This window comes from Microcaecilia unicolor, chromosome 8, assembly GCF_901765095.1.
Source record: "Microcaecilia unicolor chromosome 8, aMicUni1.1, whole genome shotgun sequence".
Lineage (NCBI taxonomy): Eukaryota > Metazoa > Chordata > Amphibia > Gymnophiona > Siphonopidae > Microcaecilia > Microcaecilia unicolor.
Window position 1 is genome coordinate 240,452,781 of NC_044038.1, and position 27,404 is coordinate 240,480,184.

Here is a 27,404-nt window from a genome sequence, read left to right on the forward strand (position 1 = left end):
GAGGAAAATGGAGAATGAACATCCAGCAACATGTATACAAAGATACCTATCTCAGTTCCATCCATTTTAAAGATTTCTACCCTTTGTTCAAATCATATCACTGACCTAGAAGTCATTAAACAGGCTCATTTGTTGTTGTTTTTCTTTTAACTACAGAGATAGAAGGGGGGGAGGAGGGAAGGAAAGTAAGTAAGAAGAATCATTAATAATACAGTGCCTTCTTTGTCTTTCTAATCTACTGTCTAGTGAAAATGTACCTCTGCTATTATGACATGAGACAAAACATTACTCATAAGACTCTGCCCCATAAAGTTACTGGAGATTTGCTTTACATGTAATACAGCCATGAGCTATTTAGCAAAAGAAAAGGAGCAATGGTAGCATGAAATTATTTCTTAAGCTCCTGTAGCAGCAACCTACATGAAGGTGGGCTCTGGACAACACTCCAATTCAAAAATGTTACAGCTATACTAATTGTTCCAAGCTGACCCCCCCCCCCCCCCCCCTCAGTATGGGTTATCTTGTAATCAGCCATAATTTCAGCTGATCCCCCTCAAATATTATATAAATCCTGTAGGATGCCTAATTTCTAGGTACTGTATATGACTAAACCACACATAGCTTAGCCAGGTTTGACTCTAGTGCAAACACTGTTAATTTGCAACAGAGATTGAATAAATTTCCCATTCTCTGACACACGTTTCCCCAACTGACCCACCCTTCTTGGTACCAAAGGCTATTGCATAAAATCTTGACAGACATTCTACAAACAATGTTTAGATTAGTATAAATTATGCATTACACAAACTCGTTTCAGGTACCAAACAATGCAAAATTGTCAGACATAAAGAGTAACCTACTTCATATTGGAATAAGATAAGAATCCCCATTTCCCAGGCTACTAGAATCTCTGGGTACGAAGGAAACTGCATTCCTTTTTTTTTGCAGAGCATTGTACGTCATACTTTTTCTAACTTTTAACATTGCACATCTAGTCCATTATGTTCATCCCTGTTGCTTCAGTAAGATTCTGAAGTACTGCTGCGAATTCAGAAAAATACTTTCAAAATGAGTACTGCATATGTTCTTATCCTATGTACAAACAAATGATTGCTCATGTATACATACAAACTTTATATCACCAGATCTAACAAACCAGGCTGATGTGTACAAATCTGGTTTAAATTCAGTAGCACTTAACAACTGTGGGTCAGTCAAAGAGTGTAGTATATAGGGACTTGTAAATGAATCCCTACTTTTTATTTTTTTTTAAACAGGAACATGGACACATGCACAGCATCTTTAGCTGGCTTGTCCTCAGTGTCCACCATTATTCTGAACGTACACAAAGCACTCAGCCTTGAAACTACATATTATGCTGAACAGTATATTAAACACCATTTAGAAAAGTAATCATCCTATATGTATTAAAACCAGGAATCTGTATATTTGTATGTATATAAATAAGATTGTGTGGGAACATAAACACCAGACTACATGTACACAAAGAAGAAAAATAAAATCCACTACCAGGATCTTCAGAATCACTATGTAATACAAAGGCTTAGAAGCCAGTGGATGAAGTTTTATTACAGGTCCATTGATAAAACATATACAAAAGAGTTTATTCCAACGATGACTAAAATCATTAATGACTATCCCAACAGAAGGCAAAACAGGCCTCGGCTGCAGGGTAGTATTAGCAGTCCTACTTGAACTTGAATTCTTTCCAATTCTGCACAGTGTTCTAGGTTGGACTGAGAGCACCTCTGAAATCTTCTGCTTAGGTTTCTCCTGCTTTTACACATCCACTTCTTAAATCAGTCACTGCAATGGAGTGTGCTTCCACCATACTCTTGCCAAGAATCAGCTGAGGCCCACAGGTTTAAAATCTTCTTGTTTAGACAGATCCATCTCTAAGCAGTTCATGTTCAATCTGCTTCTGCATAATGACCAAAGCATAGGTATTAATTATAATTGCATTGCTGCAATTATTGAAAGCAAAACTATCAAGACTCATATTGGAAACAACTGAAAAATTCAATGCATAGATTGCCAGGTACTTTTCTCTTTAAAACTGGGGCTTCCTAAACCTATCCATATTGAATAATCAGGAGGATAAAATCTGAATAAGGCTTAGATTCTTTCAACAAGGCAGGCTACATAGCATGATTCAATTAATTCTTCCTTGTATCCCTCTCTTTCAGATTTTCTTTTCACTATGAGGATTTTTTCCTCTTCGTATTATTACACACTAGTAAAAAAGGGCCGTTTCTGACACAAATGAAACGGGCGCTAGCAAGGTTTTCCTCAGAGTGTGTATGTGAGAAAGAGAGAGAGAGAGAGCAAATGTGCGAGAGAGAAAGTGAGTCTGGGTGAGAATGTGTCTGTGAGAGTGTGTGTGTGTGTGTGTGAGAATGAGAGTGTGTGCAAGTACGTATGTGAGACAGTGTGAGAGAGAGTGTGTTTCACACAGATACAGTGTGTGTGAGTGACACAGACTCTCTGTGAGAGTATGAGACCAAGAGAATGTGTGAGTGACTGTGTGACACATAGAGAGTGAAAGTGATACAGTGTGAGAGACAGTGTGAGAGAGTGTGTGTGTGACAGAGATGCCCCCCCTTCTTCTCTCTGGTGTCAGGCCCCTCCCTCTCTCTGGTGTCTGAGCGTTACATAAGTACATAAGTACATAAGTAGTGCCATACTGGGAAAGACCAAAGGTCCATCTAGCCCAGCATCCTGTCACCGACAGTGGCCAATCCAGGTCAAGGGCACCTGGCACGCTCCCCAAACGTAAAAACATTCCAGACAAGTTATACCTAAAAATGCGGAATTTTTCCAAGTCCATTTAATAGCGGTCTATGGACTTGTCCTTTAGGAATCTATCTAACCCCTTTTTAAACTCCGTCAAGCTAACCGCCCGTACCACGTTCTCCGGCAATGAATTCCAGAGTCTAATTACACGTTGGGTGAAGAAAAATTTTCTCCGATTCGTTTTAAATTTACCACACTGTAGCTTCAACTCATGCCCTCTAGTCCTAGTATTTTTGGATAGCGTGAAGAGTCGCTTCACATCCACCCGATCCATTCCACTCATTATTTTATACACTTCTATCATATCTCCCCTCAGCCGTCTCTTCTCCAAGCTGAAAAGCCCTAGCCTTCTCAGCCTCTCTTCATAGGAAAGTCGTCCCATCCCCACTATCATTTTCGTCGCCCTTCGCTGTACCTTTTCCAATTCTACTATATCTTTTTTGAGATACGGAGACCAGTACTGAACACAATACTCCAGGTGCGGTCGCACCATGGAGCGATACAACGGCATTATAACATCCGCACACCTGGACTCCATACCCTTCCTAATAACACCCAACATTCTATTCGCTTTCCTAGCCGCAGCAGCACACTGAGCAGAAGGTTTCAGCGTATCATCGACGACGACACCCAGATCCCTTTCTTGATCCGTAACTCCTAACGCGGAACCTTGCAAGACGTAGCTATAATTCGGGTTCCTCTTACCCACATGCATCACTTTGCACTTGTCAATATTGAACTTCATCTGCCACTTGCACACCCATTCTCCCAGTCTCGCAAGGTCCTCCTGTAATCGTTCACATTCCTCCTGCGACTTGACGACCCTGAATAATTTTGTGTCATCGGCGAATTTAATTACCTCACTAGTTATTCCCATCTCTAGGTCATTTATAAATACATTAAAAAGCAACGGACCCAGCACAGACCCCTGTGGGACCCCACTAACTACCCTCCTCCACTGAGAATACTGGCCACGCAATCCTACTCTCTGCTTCCTATCTTTCAACCAGTTCTTAATCCATAATAATACCCTACCTCCGATTCCATGACTCTGCAATTTCTTCAGGAGTCTTTCGTGCGGCACTTTGTCAAACGCCTTCTGAAAATCCAGATATACAATATCAACCGGCTCCCCATTGTCCACATGTTTGCTTACCCCCTCAAAAAAATGCATTAGATTGGTGAGGCAAGACTTCCCTTCACTAAATCCGTGCTGACTTTGTCTCATCAGTCCATGTTTTTGTATATGCTCTGCAATTTTATTCTTAATAATAGCCTCCACCATCTTGCCCGGCACCGACGTCAGACTCACCGGTCTATAATTTCCCGGATCTCCTCTGGAACCTTTCTTAAAAATCGGAGTAACATTGGCTACCCTCCAGTCTTCCGGTATTACACTCGATTTTAGGGACAGATTGCATATTTCTAACAGTAGCTCCGCAAGTTCATTTTTTAGTTCTATTAATACTCTGGGATGAATACCATCAGGTCCCGGTGATTTACTACTCTTCAGCTTGCTGAACTGACCCATTACATCCTCCAAGGTTACAGAGAATTTGTTTAGTTTCTCCGACTCCCCCGCTTCAAATATTCTTTCCGGCACCGGTGTCCCCCCCAAATCCTCCTCGGTGAAGACCGAAGCAAAGAATTCATTTAATTTCTCCGCTACGGCTTTGTCCTCCTTGATCGCCCCTTTAACACCATTTTCGTCCAGCGGCCCAACCGACTCTTTGGCCGGTTTCCTGCTTTTAATGTATCTAAAAAAGTTTTTACTATGTATTTTTGCTGTGCAGGACGCTGAGCTCTCGCTGTGCTTCAAGGAACTGACCAATCCTATTTAATAGAATGCACCTCCAACATTCTGAAGCAGAGAAACCTCGTGTGGTTGGTCACTTCTGCTTGTGACAAACCTGGATGTACGTGATGTCAATTCAGGAAGTGGATAAAGAGAACAGGAATGCCTCAGCCATGCAGTCAGCTTCAGAATGTTGGAGGTGCGTTTTATTATATAGGATTTAGAGGGACACTTTTATTAAAAATAAAGCACTCAGACCCAAAACTCTAGGATGCGTTCACAAATTCTTTATGCCTTTTTTTTGTATAATTTTTGCAACATCAGGAAACATCTTCGTTGTAGAGGGGCATTTTTGATATGACGTCTAAGTCTGAGTTTGAACATTTTGTAAAAAAAAGGAATAATAACCCTCCAAGATAGCACCAGGTTTCGATTCCATTTACTAATAAGGCCTACATAATCTTTGCGTGGTCCATATATCTATACGTACATATATAGGAGGTGATTCTCAAAAGGTGACCTAAAGTTGGGGACCAGGATACGATGTGCTAGGTGTGAATTTTATAACAGCAACTGAAGAGCACTTTTCCCAAAACTCACTCCAATTTTTGTTTTGTCAATTTTGAGCCATGATTGATTTTGTTCATCAAGGCAAGTTTCATTTACTGTAGCTTACTCCTGTGCCCAAACTTATAGACTGAATGAGTTTTGGAAACGAGGCTCTTCAACTGTACACAGAAATGCTGACTAATGTTAAGGCCACATTTACACACCCACCTTTAAACACAAGCCCTTATGCCAAATGGCTGATGTAAATGCTTGTTCCTAACTGTAAGCAGTTAAGTGCATAACTGCATGTATTCTATAGCCCACACATGTAACTGCTACTACTACTACTACTATTTAGCATTTCTATAGTGCTACAAGGCATACGCAGCGCTGCACAAACATAGAAGAAAGACAGTCCCTGCTCAAAGAGCTTACAATCTAATAGACAAAAAATAAAAAATAAAGTAATCAAATCAATTAATGTGAACGGGAAAGAAGAGAGGAGGGTAGATGGAGGCGAGTGGTTACGAGTCAAAAGCAATGTTAAAGAGGTGGGCTTTCAGTCTAGATTTAAAGGTGGCCAAGGATGGGGCAAGACGTAGGGGCTCAGGAAGTTTAATCCAGGCGTAGGGTGCAGCGAGACAGAAGGCGCGAAGTCTGGAGTTGGCAGTAGTGGAGAAGGGAACAGATAAGAAGGATTTATCCATGGAACAGAGTGCACGGGAAGGGGTGTAGGGAAGGACAAGTGTGGAGAGATACTGGGGAGCAGCAGAGTGAGTACATTTATAGGTTAGTAGAAGAAGTTTGAACAGGATGCGAAAACGGATAGGGAGCCAGTGAAGGGTCTTGAGGAGAGGGGTAGTATGAGTAAAGCGACCCTGGCGGAAGAGGAGACGGGCAGCAGAGTTTTGAACCGACTGGAGAGGGGAGAGGTGACTAAGTGGGAGGCCAGCAAGAAGCAGATTGCAGTAGTCTAAACGAGAGGTGACAAGGGTGTGGATGAGGGTTTTGGTAGACTGCTCAGAAAGAAAGGGGCGGATTTTACAGATGTTGTAAAGAAAGAAACGACAGGTCTTGGCAATCTGCTGGATATGAGCAGAGAAGGAGAGAAGAGTTAAAGATGACCCCAAGGTTTCGAGCTGAGGAGACAGGGAGAATGAGAGAGCCATCAACAGAAATAGAAAATGGGGGGGAGCGGGGAGGTGGGTTTGGGGGGGGAAATGAGAAGCTCGTTTTTGGTCATATTTAATTTCAGGTGGCGTTGAGACATCCAGACAGCAATGTCAGACAAGCACGCTGAAACTTTGGTTTGGATGCAAGGTGAGATATCAGGGGTAGAAAGGTAGATTTGGGAGTCATCAGCATAGAGATGGTAGGAAAAGCCATGGGATGAGATTAATGAACCAAGAGAAGAAGTGTTGATAGAAAAGAGGAGGGGACCAAGAACAGAACCCTGAGGTACGCCGACAGGCAGAGGGATAGAAGTAGAAGTGGATCCACCAGAGTGAACACTAAAGGTGCGGAGGGAGAGGTAGGAAGAGAACCAGGAAAGGACAGAGACCTGGAATCCAAGTGAGGACAGGGTATCGAGAAGTATGCTGTGATCGACAGTGTCAAAAGCAGCGGAAAGATCAAGAAGAATAAGGATGGAATATTGACCTCTGGATTTAGCCAGTAATAGGTCATTGGAGACTTTAGTAAGCACAGTTTCGGTTGAGTGGAGAGGGCGAAACCCAGATTTTAGTGGGTCAAGAATAGCATGTGAGGAGAGAAAATCAAGGCAGCGGCGGTGAACAGCACGCTCAAGTAATTTGGAGAGAAAAGGAAGGAGGGAGATGGGTCGGTAATTAGAGGGACAAGTAGGGTCGAGTGAAGGCTTCTTAAGGAGAGGTGTGACCACAGCATGTTTAAAGGCAGCAGGGACAGTCGCAGTGGAAAGTGAGAGGTTGAGAATGTGACAGATAAAAGGAATAAGAGCAGGAGAGATGGCATTAAGAAGGTGGGTGGGAATGGGATCAGAGGAACAGGTGGTACATTTTGAGGAAGAAAGGAGAAGTGTAGTTTCCTCAATAGTAACTTCAGGAAAGGAGGAAAGGGAATGAGGGGAAGGAGACAGAGGGGAACGGACTAGTAGAGGGAGAGGTGGTGAGGTAGAGAAAGCAAGGTTTATCTTTTGAACCTTGTTGTGAAAGAATTCAGCAAGGGTCTGAGGAGATAATGAAGGGGGAGTTGGGGGAGGGGGCACCTTGAGGAGAGAGTTCAATGTGGTGAAGAGAAGTCGAGGATTAGAGCCAAGAGAGTTGGTCAGTTGGATATAATAATCCTGTTTGGCACGTAAAAGAGCAGATTGGAAGGAGGTCAGCATGAACTTAAAGTGTAAGAAATCAGCAAGGGCCCGAGATTTCCGCCAGAGGCGTTCGGCGGAGCGGGTACAGGAACGTAGGTAGCGGATATTAGAATTCAGCCAAGGTTGGGGTTTTGTACGCCTTACAGGGCGGGTCATCAAAGGTGCAAGAGTGTCTAAGGCAGAGGATAGAGTATTGTTGTAAGAAGAAACAGCCTCGTTGACAGACGTGGATGGTGCCACAGTAGAGAGGAGGTTTGAAACATGGGAGGATAGAGATGAAGGGTCAATATCGTGAAGATTCCTAGATAAATTAGATAGGATAGGACGGGACTGGGAGAGAGGAGATTTAAGTGTGAAAGTTATAAGATGGTGATCAGAGGAGGGATGATCAGAGGCAAGGAAACTAGAAGGTGAACAGTTGGAGGAGAAGATGAGATCAAGACAGTGACCATTTTGATGAGTGGGGGAGGTGGAGCATAGTTGGAGATTAAAGGACGACGTTAAAGCGAGTAACTTGGAAATATAGGAGTTTGAAGGATCATTAGCAGGAATATTAAAGTCACCAAGGATGAGAGAGGGGGAGGAAGGATCATGGAAGAAGGCAAGCCAGGCGTCAAAGTCACTGAGAAAGGATGAAAGGGACTTATCAGGGGGACGATAAATGACCGCTATTCGAAGAGGCAGAGGAGAGAAAAGGCGGATAGAGTGGACTTCAAAGGAGGAAAAACAGTGAGATTGAGGTGGAAGAAGGGGTTGAAATCTGGAGGAGGGAGAGAGAAGTAGTCCAACACCGCCCCCACGGCCAGCAGGGCGAGGAGTATGTGAAAATAGATAACCGCCATGGCACAGGGCTGCGACTGAAGCAGAGTCATCAGGGCAGAGCCAGGTTTCTGTTATGGCGAGCAGATGGAGGTGACGCGAGATAAAGAGGTCCTAGATATAGGCGAGTTTGTTACAGATAGAGCGGGCATTCCATAGGGTGCAAGAGAAGAGGAGGGGAATAGAGAAATAGATATTAGGTTAGAGAGGTCGCGGTGAGATCTGTAGAGTTGGGATAATAGTTGGTGAGGGGGGCCAGGATTGGGATTGATGTCACCGGCTGAGAGTAAGAGAAGGAGTAAAAGAGAGCGGAGGAGAGTAGGAGAGGTGTGACCACGAAGGCGTTGAAGGCGAGAGGTATTTAGGAAGAATGGGGAAGGCAAAATGGACAGAAGAAAGAGGCGGAGATTAAAAGCCAAGAGGGAGGAAGAGGGTAGGAGAGAAGGTGAGGTGATGAAGTCGATGGATGGGCAGTGAGTTCCTGTAGCGGAGAGAGGTAGGGGGTGAGGGAAAAGATTAGGAAGGGACAGGGCTAGGAAGAGAATGTGAATAGGGACCATAAATGACTGAGGTACTTTAGCAACTGGGAAGAAGATTAGATGTAAAGAGAAAAATGCCCCGCGCGCCATTAGGCGCGCAGCACCTAAAGCGGAGGCCCTGAGTGGATCGGAGTGGACCTAGGTGTCACCCCGGAGAAGGCTGTAAGGATATGCAGATGAGCTGCAAGTCCTCCACTGCACCTGAAAGGCAGCCGGTGGTAGAGCTGGGCACCTCTCAGCTGAGGAAAGGCTTACCAGGGGTTAGGCCGAAGCCAGCATTCCTCCCCCTGAGGGTCGCCTGATCCTAGCCAAAAAGCACCTGGAAACTCTGTGCACTTGGAGCGAGGGCCCTGGGAAGATCGGGGTGGAACTGGAGTCACCCCGGATACAGCTGTGAGGAAATGTAGGTATGCCCCCCTCTCAATCCACACCCCCTTGCAACTATATGCTCTGATATTCTAAAATCCCTATGCGAAAATTTCAATTAGTGACAATTTTGCACATCACTAATTGCCAATAAGTGATTGTTAGTGCCAATTTGCAGCTAATTAGTTAAGTTACACACACAACCAACCATATTCCACAAACTGCATGTGCACCTTGGCGCAGTAGTCACAAAATGGGATACAATTTTATAGAATTAGGGGGACAGAACTAGATGATTTGCATGTGCAACTTAGTTAACAAGCCCATCAGTGCTGATAATTGCCACTTAAGAAATTAGACACTAACTGGCATTGATTACAATTTAAGCGCAGAACTAAGCCTACTCTATAATGTAATGCATGTAAATTCTAAGTCACATAATTGAAAAAGCGGTGTGGCCATTGGCGTTTCTAAAATCTATGCACATTGTTATAGAATACACCCGGTCTGCATGTGCAGAGAAGGGTGACGAAAATGATAAAGGGGATGGGACGACTTCCCTATGAGGAAAGGCTAAAGCAGCTAGGGCTCTTCAGCTTGGAGAAAAGGCAGTTGAGGGGAGATATGATAGAGGTCTATAAAATAATGAGTGGAGTGGAACGGGTAGATGTGAAGCGTCTGGTCACACTTTCCAAAAATACTAGGACTAGGGAGCATGCGATGAAGCTACAATGTAGTAAATTTAAAACTAATCAGAGAAAATTTTTCTTCATTCAACGTGTAAATTTAACTCTGGAATTCATTGCCAGAGAATGTGGTAAAGGCGGTTAGCTTAGTGGAGTTTAAAAAAGGTTTGGACGGCTTCCTAAAGGAAAAGTCCATAGACCGTTATTAAATGGACTTGGGGAAAATCCACTATTTCTGGAATAAGCAGTATAGAATGTTTTGTACTTTTTTGGGATCTTGCCAGGTATTTATGACCTGGATTGGCCACTGTTGGAAACAGGATGCTGGGCTCGATGGACCTTTGGTCTTTCCCAGTATGGCAATACTTATGTACTTATGTAATTTAGGCATCTGCATTTATACCAAGTTTTACTTGGCGTAACTGCCTGCGACTAAATTTAGTCACACAGATGGGCGCTCGGCCTATTCTATAAACCACATGGAAATTTAGTTTTGACGCACTTTATAGAATATGCCTAGGTGCATAACATTTCAGCACCAATTTTTTTTAGGCATGATATATAGAATCTGGTCCATAGTTGCAATGCACGGAAGGGCATAAGTTCCCCATCTTAATGGAGTAGGTGTTCAATTGACCTAATCCCCTCCTCAGTCTACCGGGAGAAGGTAGGTAGCTTTTTTTTTTAACCTGTGTAGAACTACTACTACTTAACATTTCTAGAGTGCTACTAGGGTTACGCAGCGCTGTACAGTTTAACAAAGAAGGACATTCCCTGCTCAAAGGAGCTTACAATCTAAAGGACGAAATGTCAAGTTGGGGTAGTCTAGATTTCCTCAATGGAGGTATAATGGTTATCCACCTAACCTCTCACTGGCAGAAGATCGCTACAATGTGGAATCTGAGCGCACATTCCAGCCAGGTTTCTCGTAAAGATTTTAACAGAACAGATGGGGAGGTACTCTATTATAGGTGCATTTGAAAGATTTTATCCCTGGCATAGAAACTAATAGTCTTGTTCACATTACAAAGGAATATCCAATAACCAACCAACCATGGCCTCTTTCTCCTCCTTTCCTGAGATCACTGAGGATGAAACCTCCCGCCTTCTTTCCTCCTCGAAATGCACCACCTGTTCCTCCGATCCCATCCCCACCAACCTACTTAACACCATCTCCCATACTGTCACCCCCTCCATCTGTCACATCCTTAACCTTTCTCTCTCCACTGCAACTGTCCCTGACACCTTCAAGCACGCCGTAGTCACACCTCTCCTAAAAAAAAACCATCACTTGACCCTACCTGCCCCTCCAACTACCGCCCCATCTCTCTCCTCCCCTTCCTCTCCAAAATACTTGAGCGCGCCGTTCACAGTCGCTGCCTTGATTTTCTCTCCTCTCATGCCATCCTAGTTCCATTTCAATCTGGTTTTCGCCCTCTACACTCGACAGAAACAGCACTCTCTAAAGTCTGCAACGACCTACTCCTCGCCAAATCCAGAGGCCACTATTCCATCCTCATCCTCCTCGATCTATCCGCTGCGTTTGACACTGTCAATCATGATTTACTTCTTGCCACACTGTCCTCTTTTGGGTTCCAAGGCTCCATCCTTTCCTGGTTCTCCTCTTATCTCTCCCACTGCACCTTCAGAGTACACTCTCATGGATCTTCCTCCACTCCCATCCCACTATCTGTTGGAGTTCCCCAGGGATCTGTCCTTGGACCCCTTCTCTTCTCAATCTACCTCCTCCCTAGGCTCACTGATCTCATCTCATGGTTTTCAGTATCATCTTTATGCTGATGACACCCAGCTATATCTCTCCATACCTGACATCACCGCGGAGACCCAGGCCAAGGTATCGGCCTGCTTATCCAACATTGCTGCCTGGATGTCCAACTGCCACCTGAAGCTGAACATGTCCAAAACCGAGCTCCTCGTCTTTCCACCTAAACCCACCTCTCCTCTTCCTCCACTCTCTATCTCAGTTGATAACACACTCATCCACCCCGTCCCATCTGCCCGCAACCTCGAAGTCATCTTCGATTCCTCCCTCTCCTTCTCTGCGCATATCCAACAGACTGCCAAGACCTGTCGCTTCTTCCTCTTCAACATCAGCAAAATTCGCCCTTTCCTATCTGAGCACACCACACAAACTCTCGTCCATGCTCTCATTACCTCTCGCCTTGACTACTGCAACTTACTCCTCACTGGCCTCCCACTTAGCCATCTATCCCCCCTTCAATCCGTTCAGAACACTGCCGCACGTCTTATATTCCACCAGAACCGATATACTCATATCACCCCTCTCCTCAAGTCACTTCACTGGCTTCCGATCAGATACCGCATACAATTCAAGATTCTCCTCCTTACCTACAAATGCACCCGGTCTGCGGCTCCTCACTACCTCTCTACCCTCATCTCCCCCTATGTTCCCGCCCGTAACCTCCGCTCACAGGACAAATCCCTCCTTTCAGTTCCCTTCTCCACCACTGCCAACTCCAGGCTCCGCTCATTCTGCCTTGCCTCACCCTATGCTTGGAACAATCTTCCTCAACCCCTACGCCAAGCCCCCTCCCTACCCATCTTCAAATCTCTCCTTAAAACTCACCTCTTCAAGGCTGCTTTCGGCACCTAATCTTTTGTGAAATATAGTATGCCCTATCAGACGTACTCTACACTTGTCTTTTGACTGTACACTTGTCTTTAGATTGTTTAGATTGTCTTTTAGATTGTAAGATCCTTGAGCAGGGACTGTCCTTCCATATTAAATTGTACAGCACTGCGTAACCCTAGTAGCGCTTTAGAAATGTTAAGTAGTAGTAAAGGAATAAAAATCATTCCTGTCCAACAGTCAATCACATGCATGCCTTAACAAATGGGCATGATTATACTTAAGTTCTGGTAAGCCCAGTTGTACAAATTTCCAGTTACCATACCATTTTCTCCTTGTTCCACCTTCCCTCAGCAAAATGTAGCAATTTTTCTACGTACAATTGTTAAATATTTTTGCAACAATTGGACAAGGATTTGTTGCATCATATTATAAACAATCAGAAAATAAAGTTATGCAGAATATGCAAATCCAGCTACTTAAAGACAGAGGAAGATTCCTCCAACTTCCTAGTTGCTTTCTGGATATATTAATACGTTTTTCTACATTAACTCTATAAAGCTGTAGGATTCCCAGTACTAATTCAATCCCAAGATCTCCAAAAAGATCCATGCACCCATTTCAGTGGAAAGGGTTCTAGCCAACCCAATCATAAAGCTTAATCCGTGACAAAAGCTTCTGATTTAAAGAGATTAAATTTTAAGCTTTCTTGCAGAAGCTTTCTATAAGAACAGACAGTTTCACAGATCTGTATTGTAGACTAATAAATCAGCCACGGAGGAAGTGACGTCACCAGACCGCATGGACGCTTGAGAGTGAAGCTCCCGCGATCCCACGGAGAAAACGAGCGATAAACCGGAGTTCACCGGGGCTGGAGAGTCAAAAAACGGCTAGGGGAGTGCCCAAAAAGCAGAGCAATAGCACCATATGAGCGCAGCTCGAAAATCGGCGGACCTCTCGCGATTTGCTTTCTCCGGTGGTGCGGTAGCGGCTAAAAACAAAATGGCGGAGGTTCGGAAACCGAGAGACTCAGTAAACGGAGAAAAATCCAAACTTTCAGAGCAACAGGTGGAACAGCCGAACGATAAGATATCAGATGGGGGAGAGTCTCCAAATATACAAACCTGGCTGCAAGATATTAGCGCGGACTTGAAAGCCCTACGGGCCGAAGTGGCGACGCTGGGAACTGACTTACGAGGAGAGATACGGGAGTTGGGCTTGCGTCTTGAGGATACAGAGTCCCAGGTAGAAGTCCATAGCGAAACGCTGGGAGCACTGGATCACCAAATTTCGGAGATGCAGGGTGAGCAACAACAACTACTGGACAAACTTGAGGACTTCGAAAATAGGGGCCGCCGCAGCAATCTAAGATTTCGTGGCATCCCGGAAACCCCTACTTATCAAAATTGTGAACAAGTAATCCAAAAAGTAGTTTGTGAATTGCTTTCGGCAAGCGGAGAAGTCATGGAGCCGGAATCGGTGCATTTAGACCGAGTGCACAGGGCGCTGGGTACTGGGCGCAATAATACACCTAAGGACATTATTGCTTGTTTCTCCAACTACAAGTTAAAGGAAAAGGTGTTAAATATGGCGCGCCAGACTCAGGAATTTAAGTGGGACTCATATGCCGTTGAAATATATCAAGACTTGGCAGCAGCTACTCTCAGACGCAGAGGAGAACTGAAGCCCTTCACCAGACACCTGAGAGACCTTAAAATACAATACAGATGGAAACATCCGTTTGCACTAGTCTTTTACAAAGATGGGAAACAACACCAAGTAAGATCAATTTCTGAGGCCCGAGTGATTTGCCCGGAGGCTGTGGAGCCAGAAGCCCGGACAGAGGCCGGCCCGAACAGAAAGATCAACCAACGCTCTCTCCCACCAAAATGGCAGAGAGTAGGAAAAGGCCAGAAAAGACTACAACGTCAACGATCTACTACACAGATTACATGAACTAACTAAACTCAGGTGGTGAGACTGTTACTTTTATCACAAATATTGTTAATGTTGGTTTCAGATACTGCACATGTTAAGCAACTCTCCAGCCTTGAACGCAAGGCAGTTTGAGATATGTGTTACTTAAGGGATACGTGGGAAGCAGAAAAGCGGTTCCTTCCTCACACTTAAACACTTACTGGTATATACAGGGGTGTTCTGTAAGAAATTGGGGTTGATGTGGGAGGGGGGAGGGTTATATATGGGGGAGAAGGGGATGGGAGGGAAGGGAATTGGTATGAAGCAAGATGACCATAAGCAGAGGGATGATGTCCAGTGTGTAAACAGGGGCTTAAAATGGCACCTAAAACATTAAGTACTAATGGGAGACATTAAGTGTATGCTACTCAATGCACGAGGGCTAAATGTGCCTAGGAAGCGGCAATTGCTGTTTAGAGAGATGCAGAGGCTCAAAATAGATATAGGTCTGGTACAGGAGACTCACCTTAAAGCCCGATATGAATATCTGTGCAAACATAAGCAATATCCTTCTATATACTTTGCTTCTAGTATTGACAACACGAAAAGTAAAGGAGTGCTGATAGCATTCCACGGGTCTAAACCCTGGGAGGTCAAGAAGGTGGTTAAAGATAAGGGGGGGAGGTATTTGTTAATTGTTTTTGCACTGGCAGGCAGAGTATATACTTTGATAAATGTATATGGTCCCAACACAAACCAAGGAGATTTCTTTGCAGAGCTAGATAAGGTACTCACGAGAAATATCGAAGGGTCCCTACTGATAGGAGGGGATTTTAATCTTACCCTCAATCCAACATTAGACAATACTTCTACTGACACAAACTATGCCAGACAAGATAGGCGGAAATTCCATGACTTTATAACACGCTGGCAATTAATAGACTACTGGAGACGCGAGAACCCTACACAGCGTGCTTACACTCACTTTTCTGCAGTACACCACTCCTCATCCAGAATTGATATGTGGCTAGGTGATACCTCAATGTTGAATATAGTGGGGGACCATCTTATCAATCCATGCACTTGGTCGGATCATTCCACAGTGCTTTTACAGCTTAAGGGACAGGGACATGTCAGACGGCAACATAATTGGCGCTTAGATGACGCCTTGCTCACTGACCCCAATATTGTTAACCAGTTGGAGCAACACATTAAAGATTATATTTTTTTCAACGACAACGGGGAGGTCTCCCCTACTACTGTTTGGGAGGGTTTTAAGGCAGTGGTGCGAGGTCACCTGATAGCCCTGCGGTCTCAGGCGTGGAAGACACGCTGTGCCAAGGAGACCGAGTTACGCCAGCAGTTAGCACAGACAGAGGCGCTTATGCAACAGGAGACTGTTCAGAACACCTCGAGCACTAGGCTGCGGGTGACTGACCTCCGCAACCAATTACACGAATTAGAATTAGCAGATGTGGCAGAAAAACTACTAAGAGCGCGCCAATCGCACTTTGAATTTGGCAATAAGCCTAGCAGGCTCTTGGCCCACAAACTAAAACAACAGGTTAGCAGGAATATGATAGGGGGTATACGAGACGCAGGGGGAACTGTGCACTCTGACCATGAATTTCTTGAATTGGCGTTCAGGGAATATTACATGGAGCTATATAGAGCAGAATCTGAAGGTGGGATGGAAGAGGTTACAAATTTTTTGGCAGGCATTGAGCTACCTAGGCTCCCTGAGGTCCTAGTCAACACCCTAGGGGCCCCTATTCTGTTAGAAGAGGTGGAGCAGACGATTAAAGGTTTATCCCCTAATAAGGCCCCGGGTCCTGACGGATATACGAACAAATTCTATAAAATGTTTGGGAAATTAATAGCTCCCCTTTTAGTCAAGGTCTTCAATTCGATAGATGAGACTACGGGCCTGCCACCGACATGGAACTTGGCGACGATCACGGTCCTGCCTAAACCGGGCAAGGATCCTCAACTATGCAGCTCATACAGGCCTATTTCACTATTAGGAGTAGACTATAAGATATTTTCAAAAATTATGGCCACTAGACTGCAGAAATATCTCCCAATGCTCATACATGAAGATCAGGCAGGGTTTGTGCAAAATCGCCAGACCTTTGATAATATAAGGCGTACTTTACAAGTGATACAAGGGGCACAAATAACTAAAACCCCGCTATGTATATTATCCCTAGACGCAGAAAAAGCTTTTGATCGGGTCAGCTGGCCATTTCTTTTTGCGATTCTGGAGAAGGCTGGTATAGGAGGGCGATTCGCAGAGTGGCTGCAAATAATATATAAGACCCCAACAGCAGCGGTACGGATAAACGGGACTTTAACTCGCCCCTTTTCCCTTTATAGAGGTACTAGACAAGGATGTGCGCTATCCCCCTTGCTGTTTGCTCTGGTGATGGAGCCGCTGGCAGCCAGGATTAGAGCAAACTTGAACATACAGGGCCTAAAGGGAGGTGGGATTGAAACCAAAATACTCCTGTTTGCAGATGACATCCTGTTAATCCTCAAGGATCCCCTGACAGCTTTTCCAATTATTGGGGAAGAAATCTTAGCCTATGGGGCAGTCTCAGGATTTAAAATTAATTTCAATAAATCAGAGGCACTTGATATACAATTACCCAGTGCGCAGTTAGAGTTGCTGAAGGCACAGTTCCCATATAAATGGGCTCGTAAATACATTAGATACCTAGGGGTTAATATACCTCGTCAATTAGAAGATATTTTTGACACCAATTTTCCTCATAAAATGCGAGAGATCTTTCAGGAACTGGAGAGGTGGGAGGGCTTGACCCTGTCATGGGCGGGTAGGGTTAATGCCATTAAAATGATAGTTCTCCCAAAGCTGTTATACCTGTTTATGGCCCTACCTATTGCCATACCAGATACCTTTTTCAGGGGCTTACAGGGTAGAGTGTTCTCGTTTATCTGGAGGAGGAGGCCACCACGGGTTAGACGAGAGGTGATGTACCAATTTAGAGACAGAGGAGGGATGGGGGTTCCTTCCTTTTATACATACTATATAGCTGCACACCTGCGAATTTTGGCTATCTGGCTGAGGGACGCAGGAAAAATTTGGACATGTATAGAACAGAGCTGGCTGGAGCCCTATCCGCTCAGGGCAGTACCATGGTTGCCAAAGCACACACTCAGAGAGCTTACCAAAAGGAGTCCCCCAGTTCTCCAGTGGCCATTACATACTTGGTGTAAGACACGGGAGCAATTCTTCCCAGAGCGGAAATACTTTAAACACTCATTTCTTAGATTTGCCCCTCAGTTTGGACCCGGAGTAGTGGACTTGGCATATAGAGACTGGGAGGACATGGGTCTTTGTGAATTGGGGCAGATGTGTGAGGAAGGTCAGGTCCCTTCCTTCCAAGACCTATGTCAGGAGCATGAGCTTTCCCCTCTGCAAGCTTTTCAGTATTACCAGGCACGAGACTTTATCCGTCGCAGAGCCATGGAGGAGCTTAGTCTAACAGAAACACAACTGGAGAAGGGATTGATGGGTGGTGGAGGAAGGGGGGGTATCTCCAGAATATACAAAGCGTTGTTGGCCCGCACCCACCCGGTAGAATTCTACACACAAAGATGGGAGCGAGCAATGGAGAACACATACGAGCCACTACAATGGGCTAGAGCGTTTAGGTCCCTGCTTAGAGTGTCAATATCCAGTGCAATGGTAGAAAATGGGCACAAGATATTATATAGTTGGTATTATACGCCCAGCCGCTTGTTCAAGATATACCACTCGGGATCAGCTCTATGTTGGCGGGACTGTGGTGAGGTAGGGGATATGCAGCACATATGGTGGTCTTGTGTACATGCCCGCCGATACTGGGAAAAAATTGTGGACTTTGTGCATTTGGTAACTGCTACAAAATACCAGCTGAAAATAGACTATTGTCTCCTCCACTTTCGCCCGCCAGAGGCCAAAAAACATATTCACCAATTTGCTACGCAGGTATTTGTCGCTGGCAAGCTGGTGCTGGCGGCATCATGGAAGCGACCTCGGCTACCAGAATTATCGGCCGTGTTGGAAAGACTGAAACACATCCAACTGATGTCGAAGCTCACTGCACTACGCAATGGACATATAATACAACATCAGAGAATATGGGACTTGTACAATACCTGGTCATCTGCTAACGCAAGCCAATAAAGACACATAGTACCTAGCTCAAGAGGGGAAGGGGGAGGGGAGGGTGGGAGAGTCGGGGGACCTGGGACATGGTTAATACTTATTGTTAATAATTATAGCAGTTAAGCTTTCAGAAGAGTTATTCAGTTACAAATACCTGTTGATGACATTTGTTTGATGGTATTGACTCTGTATGGCAATGAAAAATGACTAAATAAAAATAAAGCTGAAAAAAATAAATCAGCCACAAAAGTGGCTATTTTAAATTCCTGCCTCCATGTATTAACCCCTTTAATTTCAGGGTCAGTGATATCTCTGTTCAAGGGTCTAAAGTAAATATAAATAAAAGAGGGGGATAAGGGCCAGCCCTGCCTACTTCCTCTTTGACTAATGATGTTATCTGACAGTACCCCATATGGCTACCTCAGGTTCCTGATATAGAATCTTTGCTGCTTCACTGAAAGGTCCCATAATGCCATAATACTGCAACACTCTGTGTATGTCGTCCCACTTTACTTGGTCAGTGCTTTAAATGTCCAGCGTCACCTTAGTAGTATGATAGTATTAAATATAGCTATTGGTTTAGTGATATAATCTTAATTTTATAGAATACCGCTCTAAAGCTATCTGGGTCTGGAGCATTACCACCTACCTTCCCTCATCCTCTGTCAGGCATGTGTTCAGAAATTATCTATATTCAAAATTTGTAAATCATTCTTTAAATATATTACAAATACCTGATTTGTATGAGTCTCTACCCAATAATTCAAGCACCCTTCTACTCCCTCCCCCTTTCCTTATTAAGTAGGAAAACATTCTACCATAAGAACATAAGAGTAGCCATACTGGGTCAGACCAATGGCCCATCTAGCCCAGTATCTTGTTTTCCAAAGTGGCCAAGCCAGGTCACAAGTACCTGGCACAAACCCAAATTGTGGCAACACTCCATACTACCAATCCCAGGGCAAGCAGTTGCTTCCCATGTCTGTCTCAAAAGCAGACTATGGACTTTCCCTCCAGGAATTTTTCCAAACCTTTTTTTTAAACCCAGGTACGCTAACCGCTGTTGCCACATCCTCTGGCAAAAGTTCCACAGCTAAACTATTTGTTGAGTGAAAAAATATTTCCTCCTGTTTGTTTTAAAAGTATTTCTATGTAACTTCCTCGAGTGTCTCCTAGTCTTTGTATTTTTGGAACAAGCAAAAAATCGATTTACTTCTACTCGTTCTACACCACACACGATTTTGTAGCCCTCAATCATATCTCCCCTACATAAGTACATAAGTAATGCCATACTGGGAAAAGACCAAGGATCCATCGAGCCCAGCATCCTGTCCACGACAGCGGCCAATCCAGGCCAAGGGCACCTGGCAAGCTTCCCAAACGTACACACATTCTATACATGTTATTCCTGGAATTGTGGATTTTTCCCAAATCCATTTAGTAGCAGTTTATGGACTTGTCCTTTAGGAAACCGTCCAACCCCTTTTTAAACTCTGCTAAGCTAACCGCCTTCACCACTTTCTTCGGCAACGAATTCCAGAGTTTAATTATACGTTGGGTGAAGAAGAATTTTTTCCGATTTGTTTTAAATTTACTACACTGTAGTTTCATCGCATGCCCCCTAGTCCTAGTATTTTTGGAAAGCGTGAACAGACGCTTCACATCCACCTGTTCCACTCCACTCATTATTTTATATACCTCTATCATGTCTCCCCTCATCCATCTCTTTTCCAAGCTGAAGAGCCCTAATCTCTTTAGCCTTTCTTCATGTGGAGGAGTGGACGAGTAGCCTAGTGGTTAGTGCAGTGGACTTTGATCCTGGGGAACTGAGTTAGATTCCCACTGCAGCTCCTTGTGACTCTGGGCAAGTCACTTAACCCTCCATTCCCCAAGTACAAAATAAGTACCTGAATATATGTAAACCACTTTGAATGTAGTTGCAAAAACCTCAGAAAGGCGGTATATCAAGTCCCATTTCCCTTTCAAACGAGAGGAGTTCCATCCCCTTTATCATTTTGGTTGCTCTTTTTTGAACCTTTTCTAACTCCGCTATATCTTTTTTGAGATACAGCGGCCAGAACTGAACATAATACTCAATGTGCAGACGCACTATGGAGCGATACAAAGGCACTATCCCTTTCCTAATAATTCCTAGCATCCTGTTTGCTGCTTTGGCCGCCGCCACACACTGAGAACATTTCAGTGTATTATCCATGACACCCAGACTTTTTTTATTGAGCTCTTACCCCCAAGGTGGACCCTAGCATCAGGTAACTATGATTCGGATTATTCTTTCCAATGTGCATCACCTTGCATTTATCCACATTAAATTTCATCTGCCATTTGGACGCCCAGTCTTCCAATTTCCTAAGGTCTTCCTGCAATATTTCACAGTCCGCACGTGTTTTAACAACCTTGAATAGTTTATAAATATGTTAAATAGCACCAGTCCCAGTACAGATCCCTGTGGCACACTCTCCTCCATTGAAAGACATGACCATTTAACTCTACCCTCTGTTTTCCGTCCAATAGCCAATTCCTAATCCACACCAGAAACTTGGCTCCTATCCCATGACTCTTTAATTTTCTCAGGAGTCTCTCATGAAGAACCTTATCAAAAGCTTTCTGAAAATCTAGATACACTACATCAACCGGCTCACCTTTAGCTACATGCTTATTCATGCCTTCAAAGAAATGAAGCAAATTGGTGAGGCAAGACTTCCCTCGGCTGAACCCATGCTGACTCTTTCCCATTAAAATATGTTTGTCTACGTGTTCCATAATTTTATTCTTTATAATAGTTTCCACTATTTTGCCCAGCACCGATGTCAGACTTAACAGATCACCCCTTGAACCCTTTTTAAAAATCGTCATCACATTGGCCACCCTCCAATCTTCAGGTACTACGGACGATTTTAACATCCTCCAGCAATTTATAAAACTGAAATTGATAACAGGCAAGAGATTTTTGTGTTCTTTGGTTAATGAGCTTGTTAAATACTCCTTGTGTGGCCAGTAACTGGACTTTATTGGCGTCTGTGGAGATTGCCCCATATAGATGCCGGTCTTTTCTAATCTGTTGTTCCAACTGCATGATCTCCTTATGTTGTTTCATTTTATAACTAGAGCAAGCTAGATCTCCCTCTGTAAAACAGATCTGGCCATCACCCAGTATAGAATAGCATCATCCTCATGTCCAAGCCTTTTCACTTCTGCCAAAGATACTCCCAAAATGTAATACTACCAGACAAATCCAGATGATAATTCTATTGTTTATATACTTCGTGAAACAAATCCCACAGTCTATGGTAACAAATACTAAAATAATAAACTAGAACCAGGACTAATTGCTGCTACATATACATATTTCAAAGAAATACAGACCCCGATATTTATTTTTAGGCAATATATTTCTTTTGCCAAGTGGTATGGCACCTCTTTCATCAGGCTTCTCTTAATTTGTCTGTATGTGCTATTATCTTTTTCAATAGTGCTCCAACTCAAAATAAATAAATCAAAATGTGAACTTATCTCTAAAAGGTTTGTTAAACTTGTCGCTTCACTCTCCTCAAATCGCTATTTTTCGACCGATTGATTTCCCCTAGAAACGCCTGACACCGCGGGTTTCCAACAGTCTTTCCTCAGGGACTTGGGTTAAAGCCATCCATAAACTTGGTATGAAGCTGTCTTTGACGTGAAAAGACGGCTTCATACCAAGTTTATGAAGATCTCTCTCTATATAAAAGGCACCACCAACGTTCTAAATGAAGCCTCCAGCCGGAAGTGTGAAGGGGGAGAGATATCCGGTTTCCCCATGTCTGCCCCGCCCTCGCTCTCTCTGTAACACAAACAGTGAAGGAAAACACAGCAAAGCACGAAATCAAATTGCTCTCTCTGTAACAGTGAAGGACTCAGAGGGGGGAGGGGAGAGAGGGCAGAGGGCAGGGACACACACACTCCCACATGCACACAGAAGAAAACCTCGCTAGCCCCCGTTTCATTTGCATCAGAAACGGGGCTTTTTTTACTAGTATATATATATTTTGTGTTCAATTCCCACTGCATCTCCTTATGACTCGGGGCAATTCACTTAACCCTCCATTCCCCAGGTACAAATAAGTACCTGTATATACTATGTAAACTGCTTTGAATGTAGTTGCAAAAACCACAGAAAGGTGGTATATCAAGTCCCATTCCCTTTAGATCTTATAGATTAAAAATTTTTAGGACATTATCTTACTCGTGGATACCAGTACATGGGGGGGCCACTGGGCTCCCCCATCACCAATATTATTTAAGTGTTACTTTCCTCTTTTGATTGGAAACTGGATGAATTAGGAGAACTTTACGCTTGTGATTCATATGTCTCACGAGACTTGAAAGCACAGGATCAACCCAAACCTCCAATGCTGTGTGGCTCAAGCTCACAGTTAAGAAGAGTTGCAGCAGGGAAGCAGGGACCTCACTGGAGGGTTTCTACTGAGCTTCTACAGACCACAAAAATTAAGCAGGTGGGCTAGGCTTTGGACAAGACAGCTGGACTAGCTGTTTGGAACAAGCTTCTGCTGCAAATAAGGCTGGCTGTAGATACAGCTAAATTAAAAAAGTTATTAAAGACCTTTTTCGTTGTGCATTTGGAATAATAGTTACAGTGATGGTTTATCTAGGAGTCATTTGATATGGCAAGGTACGATATGCAGTGTATACATAATTGTACCAATTTTTATGTTAGTATTTTTTTTAATTATTCTTGGAAAGGCACTCTATAGTGTCTATAGTGATTGGTGTTTATGTACATTTATGATCTCTGCCTTGGCCCAGGTAGATTGTAATAAATCAGTATATTATAAACCACATCAATTTGTTCCACATGAAACAAGCCTATGGTTTTCAGAGCCTTGCCAACAAACAGGTAACTGAATCGCGTGCCGAATTAATTGTGTAGACCAGAGAAGACAGGATAACAGACATATACTTCTTTGGGAGAGTCAATAATAAGGTACAGACATGCCTCCATATCTCATAGCGCCAAGCTTTTCATGCGGGTTTGATTTATACTCTGGGATTATGTTACATGTATCCTTAGGAACATGGAACCTCTTGGCAGAATCCTGGACCTCCCTCTGACCAGACTGTTCAACTTGTTCTCCAGCTAAACCCAAGCTCTTATGCCAAATCAGTCTGCTGCTGCATGACATGCTCATCCCCCTCTGCTGGAATAAGAGAATACTAGGAAGCTGATACTATATGGTGTTTCACATAAGTCTCATCTCCAGCTGCTGGCTGAGGTGCATGAGCCATGCATTCTGGACAATAAAGAATGGCAATTTAAGTAGCTAGAGTTTTGCTTTCGATATAGTATTTTACAGTGCACAGAGTATCTTGTAAATTAATAAATAGGCACTGAATCTGCTAATTTAGATCCCAGAACACTTCTTCAACAGAATGATAAAGAAACACCACAATTACACTGGGGTTTACTAAGCCGCCAGCGCCAACACAGCCCATTCACGCTGTGTCAGGAATACAGCGCGGCTTAGTAAACAGATCCGTTAACATCCATTCCTTACCAAGTTCAATTCTGGACTGCTGAGTAAAAGTTCCAAAGGAATCTAAACAACTTTCCTGGGTACTAGGCTTCCAGCTTTCACTATTTTCAGATACTTCTGAATATGAATCATTAGCTCCTTTTTGGCTTCCTGGTTGGTCATCAAACATTGAATGCTGGTCCTCACTGCCAGCATCCGATGCAGCCCTACTTTCCTCTGTCTTTATAGCAAACCACATCTTAACTTCTTCTTCTGTCATTTGTGTTTTCTCACACAAACTCTCAATATCATCATCACACAGCATGTTGTACTTTCCGAAGTAGTCCTCAAGAACTGGATGGCTGTTTGCGCTGGTATCTACCAAGTATGGAGGGTAGATGCCTCTCTTATAGGTCTCAAACCACTTCAAATGACCATTCTTAAAGCAGTACCTACTATCACCAAACCAGCGCACAAGCTCATGCCTCTGCAGACCTAATTGTTCAGCAAGGCTGTCATACTCCTGGTTTGTTGGCCACTGACTCTGCACAAAAAATTTCTTTAGGAAATGACGCTGTTCCATTGTTTTCTTAAAATGAATTTTATCTTTCTGTGGTATGGATAGTCTGTTACTTTCATCATATTCTTGGCTGTCCACATTATCCCCTTGCGATTCTCCTTTGTCGCTGGACTCTGTTACTCTAAGATTCTTAAGATTGATTTTAATAGGACTAACTTTTCGTTCCAATGCAGCATGATTACTGTCAAGTTCAGAAAATGACCCATTTTCCTCTTCTATTCTTAGTTCATCTGAAGATTCTACATCTTCATCATTTTCTTCATCATCCTCATCTTCTAGACCAGCCCCCTCTTCCTTCTTTTCTTCCTCTGCAATCTTTTTTCTCTTGTCTGAAAACCAACTATCTATTTCTCTTCTGGTCATTTTTGTTTCACTCCTTAAGCGATCAACTTCTTCCTCAGAAGGAAATGAATTTTGTGCAAAACTATCTTCCAAAGCCTTAACCTGCTCAGGGGCTCTTTCTTTATATTTTGTTGGTGTAAAATCTGGTGCCTGATGCCACGATTGCCTCCTTGTGTGTGGAGCTGATTGTGTTGTTGCAGGTGGTGTGTAAGCATGCTCAGGACCTTTAGAAGGTGTACTGAAGGTAACATTCTGTTGTGAATCTATTGCCGCATTATGTCTAGCAAAAAAAGATCTAGTTCCTTTATAATTTCGATAATGATATCGTCTATCACTAAACCATTTTCGGACATCCCTTTTAGCGAGACCTGTAACTCTTGTTAATCGTTCAACTTCACTATGAGCAGGGAATTGACTCTTACAAAAACTGCTTTTCAGTGCAGATAACTGTTCATGAGATTTCTTGTTTTTATAGAGATTGGGGTCCACATAATGTTGAGAAGATATGTTAGGGCAGGCAGTAAGCGAAGACGGAGCAGTATTTACTACTTTGACATTTGCAGACAAAATGCTAGGCTGTGATGGAGCTCGTTTCTTAGGGACTGAGGAAACTGCTAATGCAAGAGATGAACTTGCTCCTTGCACTCCATTTGCTATAACTGGTTGACTAACAAGTAGCCTTCCTGTCTCTTTTGGCTGCCCAACAAATTGGCCTGGTACACCAGTATGAATGAGCTGTTGGACACTTCCAGCATTTGCTATAAGGGGAGCATTTAAAACAGCAAAGGCAGGCTGCGACACAGACTGAAACACCGTGTTAAACATTTTCTTCCTTGCATCTTCTATCTCTTCTGGTGACCAGCTGATGCCTTGTTTTAATCTCTGAGCAGTAAACCAAATCTTTATTTGTTCTTCTGGGTACTTGGTTACAACAGTCAAATAGCAAAGCTCAGCCTTTGTGGGATATGGGAACTTATTAAAAGAATTTTTCAAGAAACTGTTGGAATCCATGGCTGCATTATAAGTTGGAATGCTGCTCAAAGGAATCATTACTTTAGGAAGGCATTCTGAAGTAGGAATTGGCTGTATTGATGGTTGCTGTTGTACTGACACAATCTGGGCTACACCAGACTGCAAAATAGGTACAGTCCCAATCATTGAACTAGTGATAATCTGTGAAGAATTCATAGAACTAACCGATGACTGGTTTACTAATGCTGATTCATTAGTATCTACATAGTTATCTCTTTTTCTCTCCATTTCATTAACTGATGGATAAGTTGAGCTCTCAATCATGTTCTCTTTCACAGTGTGAATTTTTTTTGTTTCCATTTTACTCTTCATTATTTTCATAATAGGAGTTTTGGTGATGGTAATTTCATATTGTCCATCAACCCCATCTTCATTAGAGTCTCCTGAAAAGCCTTGGCTGCTGGTGGTATCAGAGATACTTTGCTCCACAGTTATATGATTATCATGTTTGGCCACATTCCAAATAAAACTAGTCTCACCAGAGTGACACAATGCATTGTGACGTTTAAGTTCGTCATGGTTTTTTACAAGAAAACTGCATTCAACGCACACATAGGAAGGGTCCCTGCTGAAGTCCAAGTGCTCTGAATTCATGTGATTGACAAACTTACTAATATCTCGACAACTAAAAGCACAGTACTTACAGACATAAATACCACCATCTATAATACTTTGATAACCGTTAGATAGTGCTACATTATTAGCAGCAGTAGTGATGCTCGTGGTTTTGGTAGTATCACCAACCGTTAAGAGTTCAGTATGTGTCTCCTGCTGAGTTCTTTTATTGTAATTTTCAACTAAGTCTGTATCTGTCTCCTCTAATACCATGGTCTTTAACGGTATCATGCAAGGAGTGGTAGATTTTCTTTTGCTAGCCATAGTTGTAGTTAACGAGATGGTTAATTTTCAATAATTATTTTGACCAAGCACTTCAGTCTCAAGTTCCAGATAATCCATGCAGTTCAAAGTAGCATAAATCCAAATTTTCAATTTCTTTCCAAAACATGCACATTTTGCAGTAAACCTGAGGAAGAAAGAAAGAACAAAAAAAAACATTAAACATTGACCCTATAAGTTTTACTTATCAAATCACAAACAAAATTGGAAACTTTTTACCAGAAGTGGTAGGAAATAATACCTTTTATTGGATTAAAAATCATTTAACTACTTTCTTTAGGTCAGTGCAAAATAAGAATTATTTACTTATAAATTCTGATAACTTATTACAAATGTGTTAAGTCGATCCAATAAAAAGAGATATTTATTTTAATTATTCATGACATTTATACCCCATATTAGCCCGAAATA

The 27,404-nt window shown here is 43.1% G+C and overlaps 1 protein-coding gene across 2 annotated transcripts in view; it reads right to left on the reverse strand.

Annotated features, from left to right (window-relative positions):
• Positions 1-1,119: 1,119 nt before the first annotated feature.
• Positions 1,120-27,404, reverse strand: part of ZHX3 (zinc fingers and homeoboxes 3) — a 41,059-nt gene continuing 14,774 nt past the window's right edge. For both annotated transcript variants that reach the window (XM_030211224.1, XM_030211223.1), the window contains exons 2-3: positions 24,185-27,120; positions 1,120-1,942 (exon numbers count right to left, since the gene is read on the reverse strand). In XM_030211224.1, the coding sequence (XP_030067084.1) occupies positions 1,932-1,942; positions 24,185-26,975 (2,802 nt within the window). In that variant the 5' untranslated portion in view covers positions 26,976-27,120 and the 3' untranslated portion in view covers positions 1,120-1,931. The remainder of the gene's footprint in view (positions 1,943-24,184; positions 27,121-27,404) is intronic.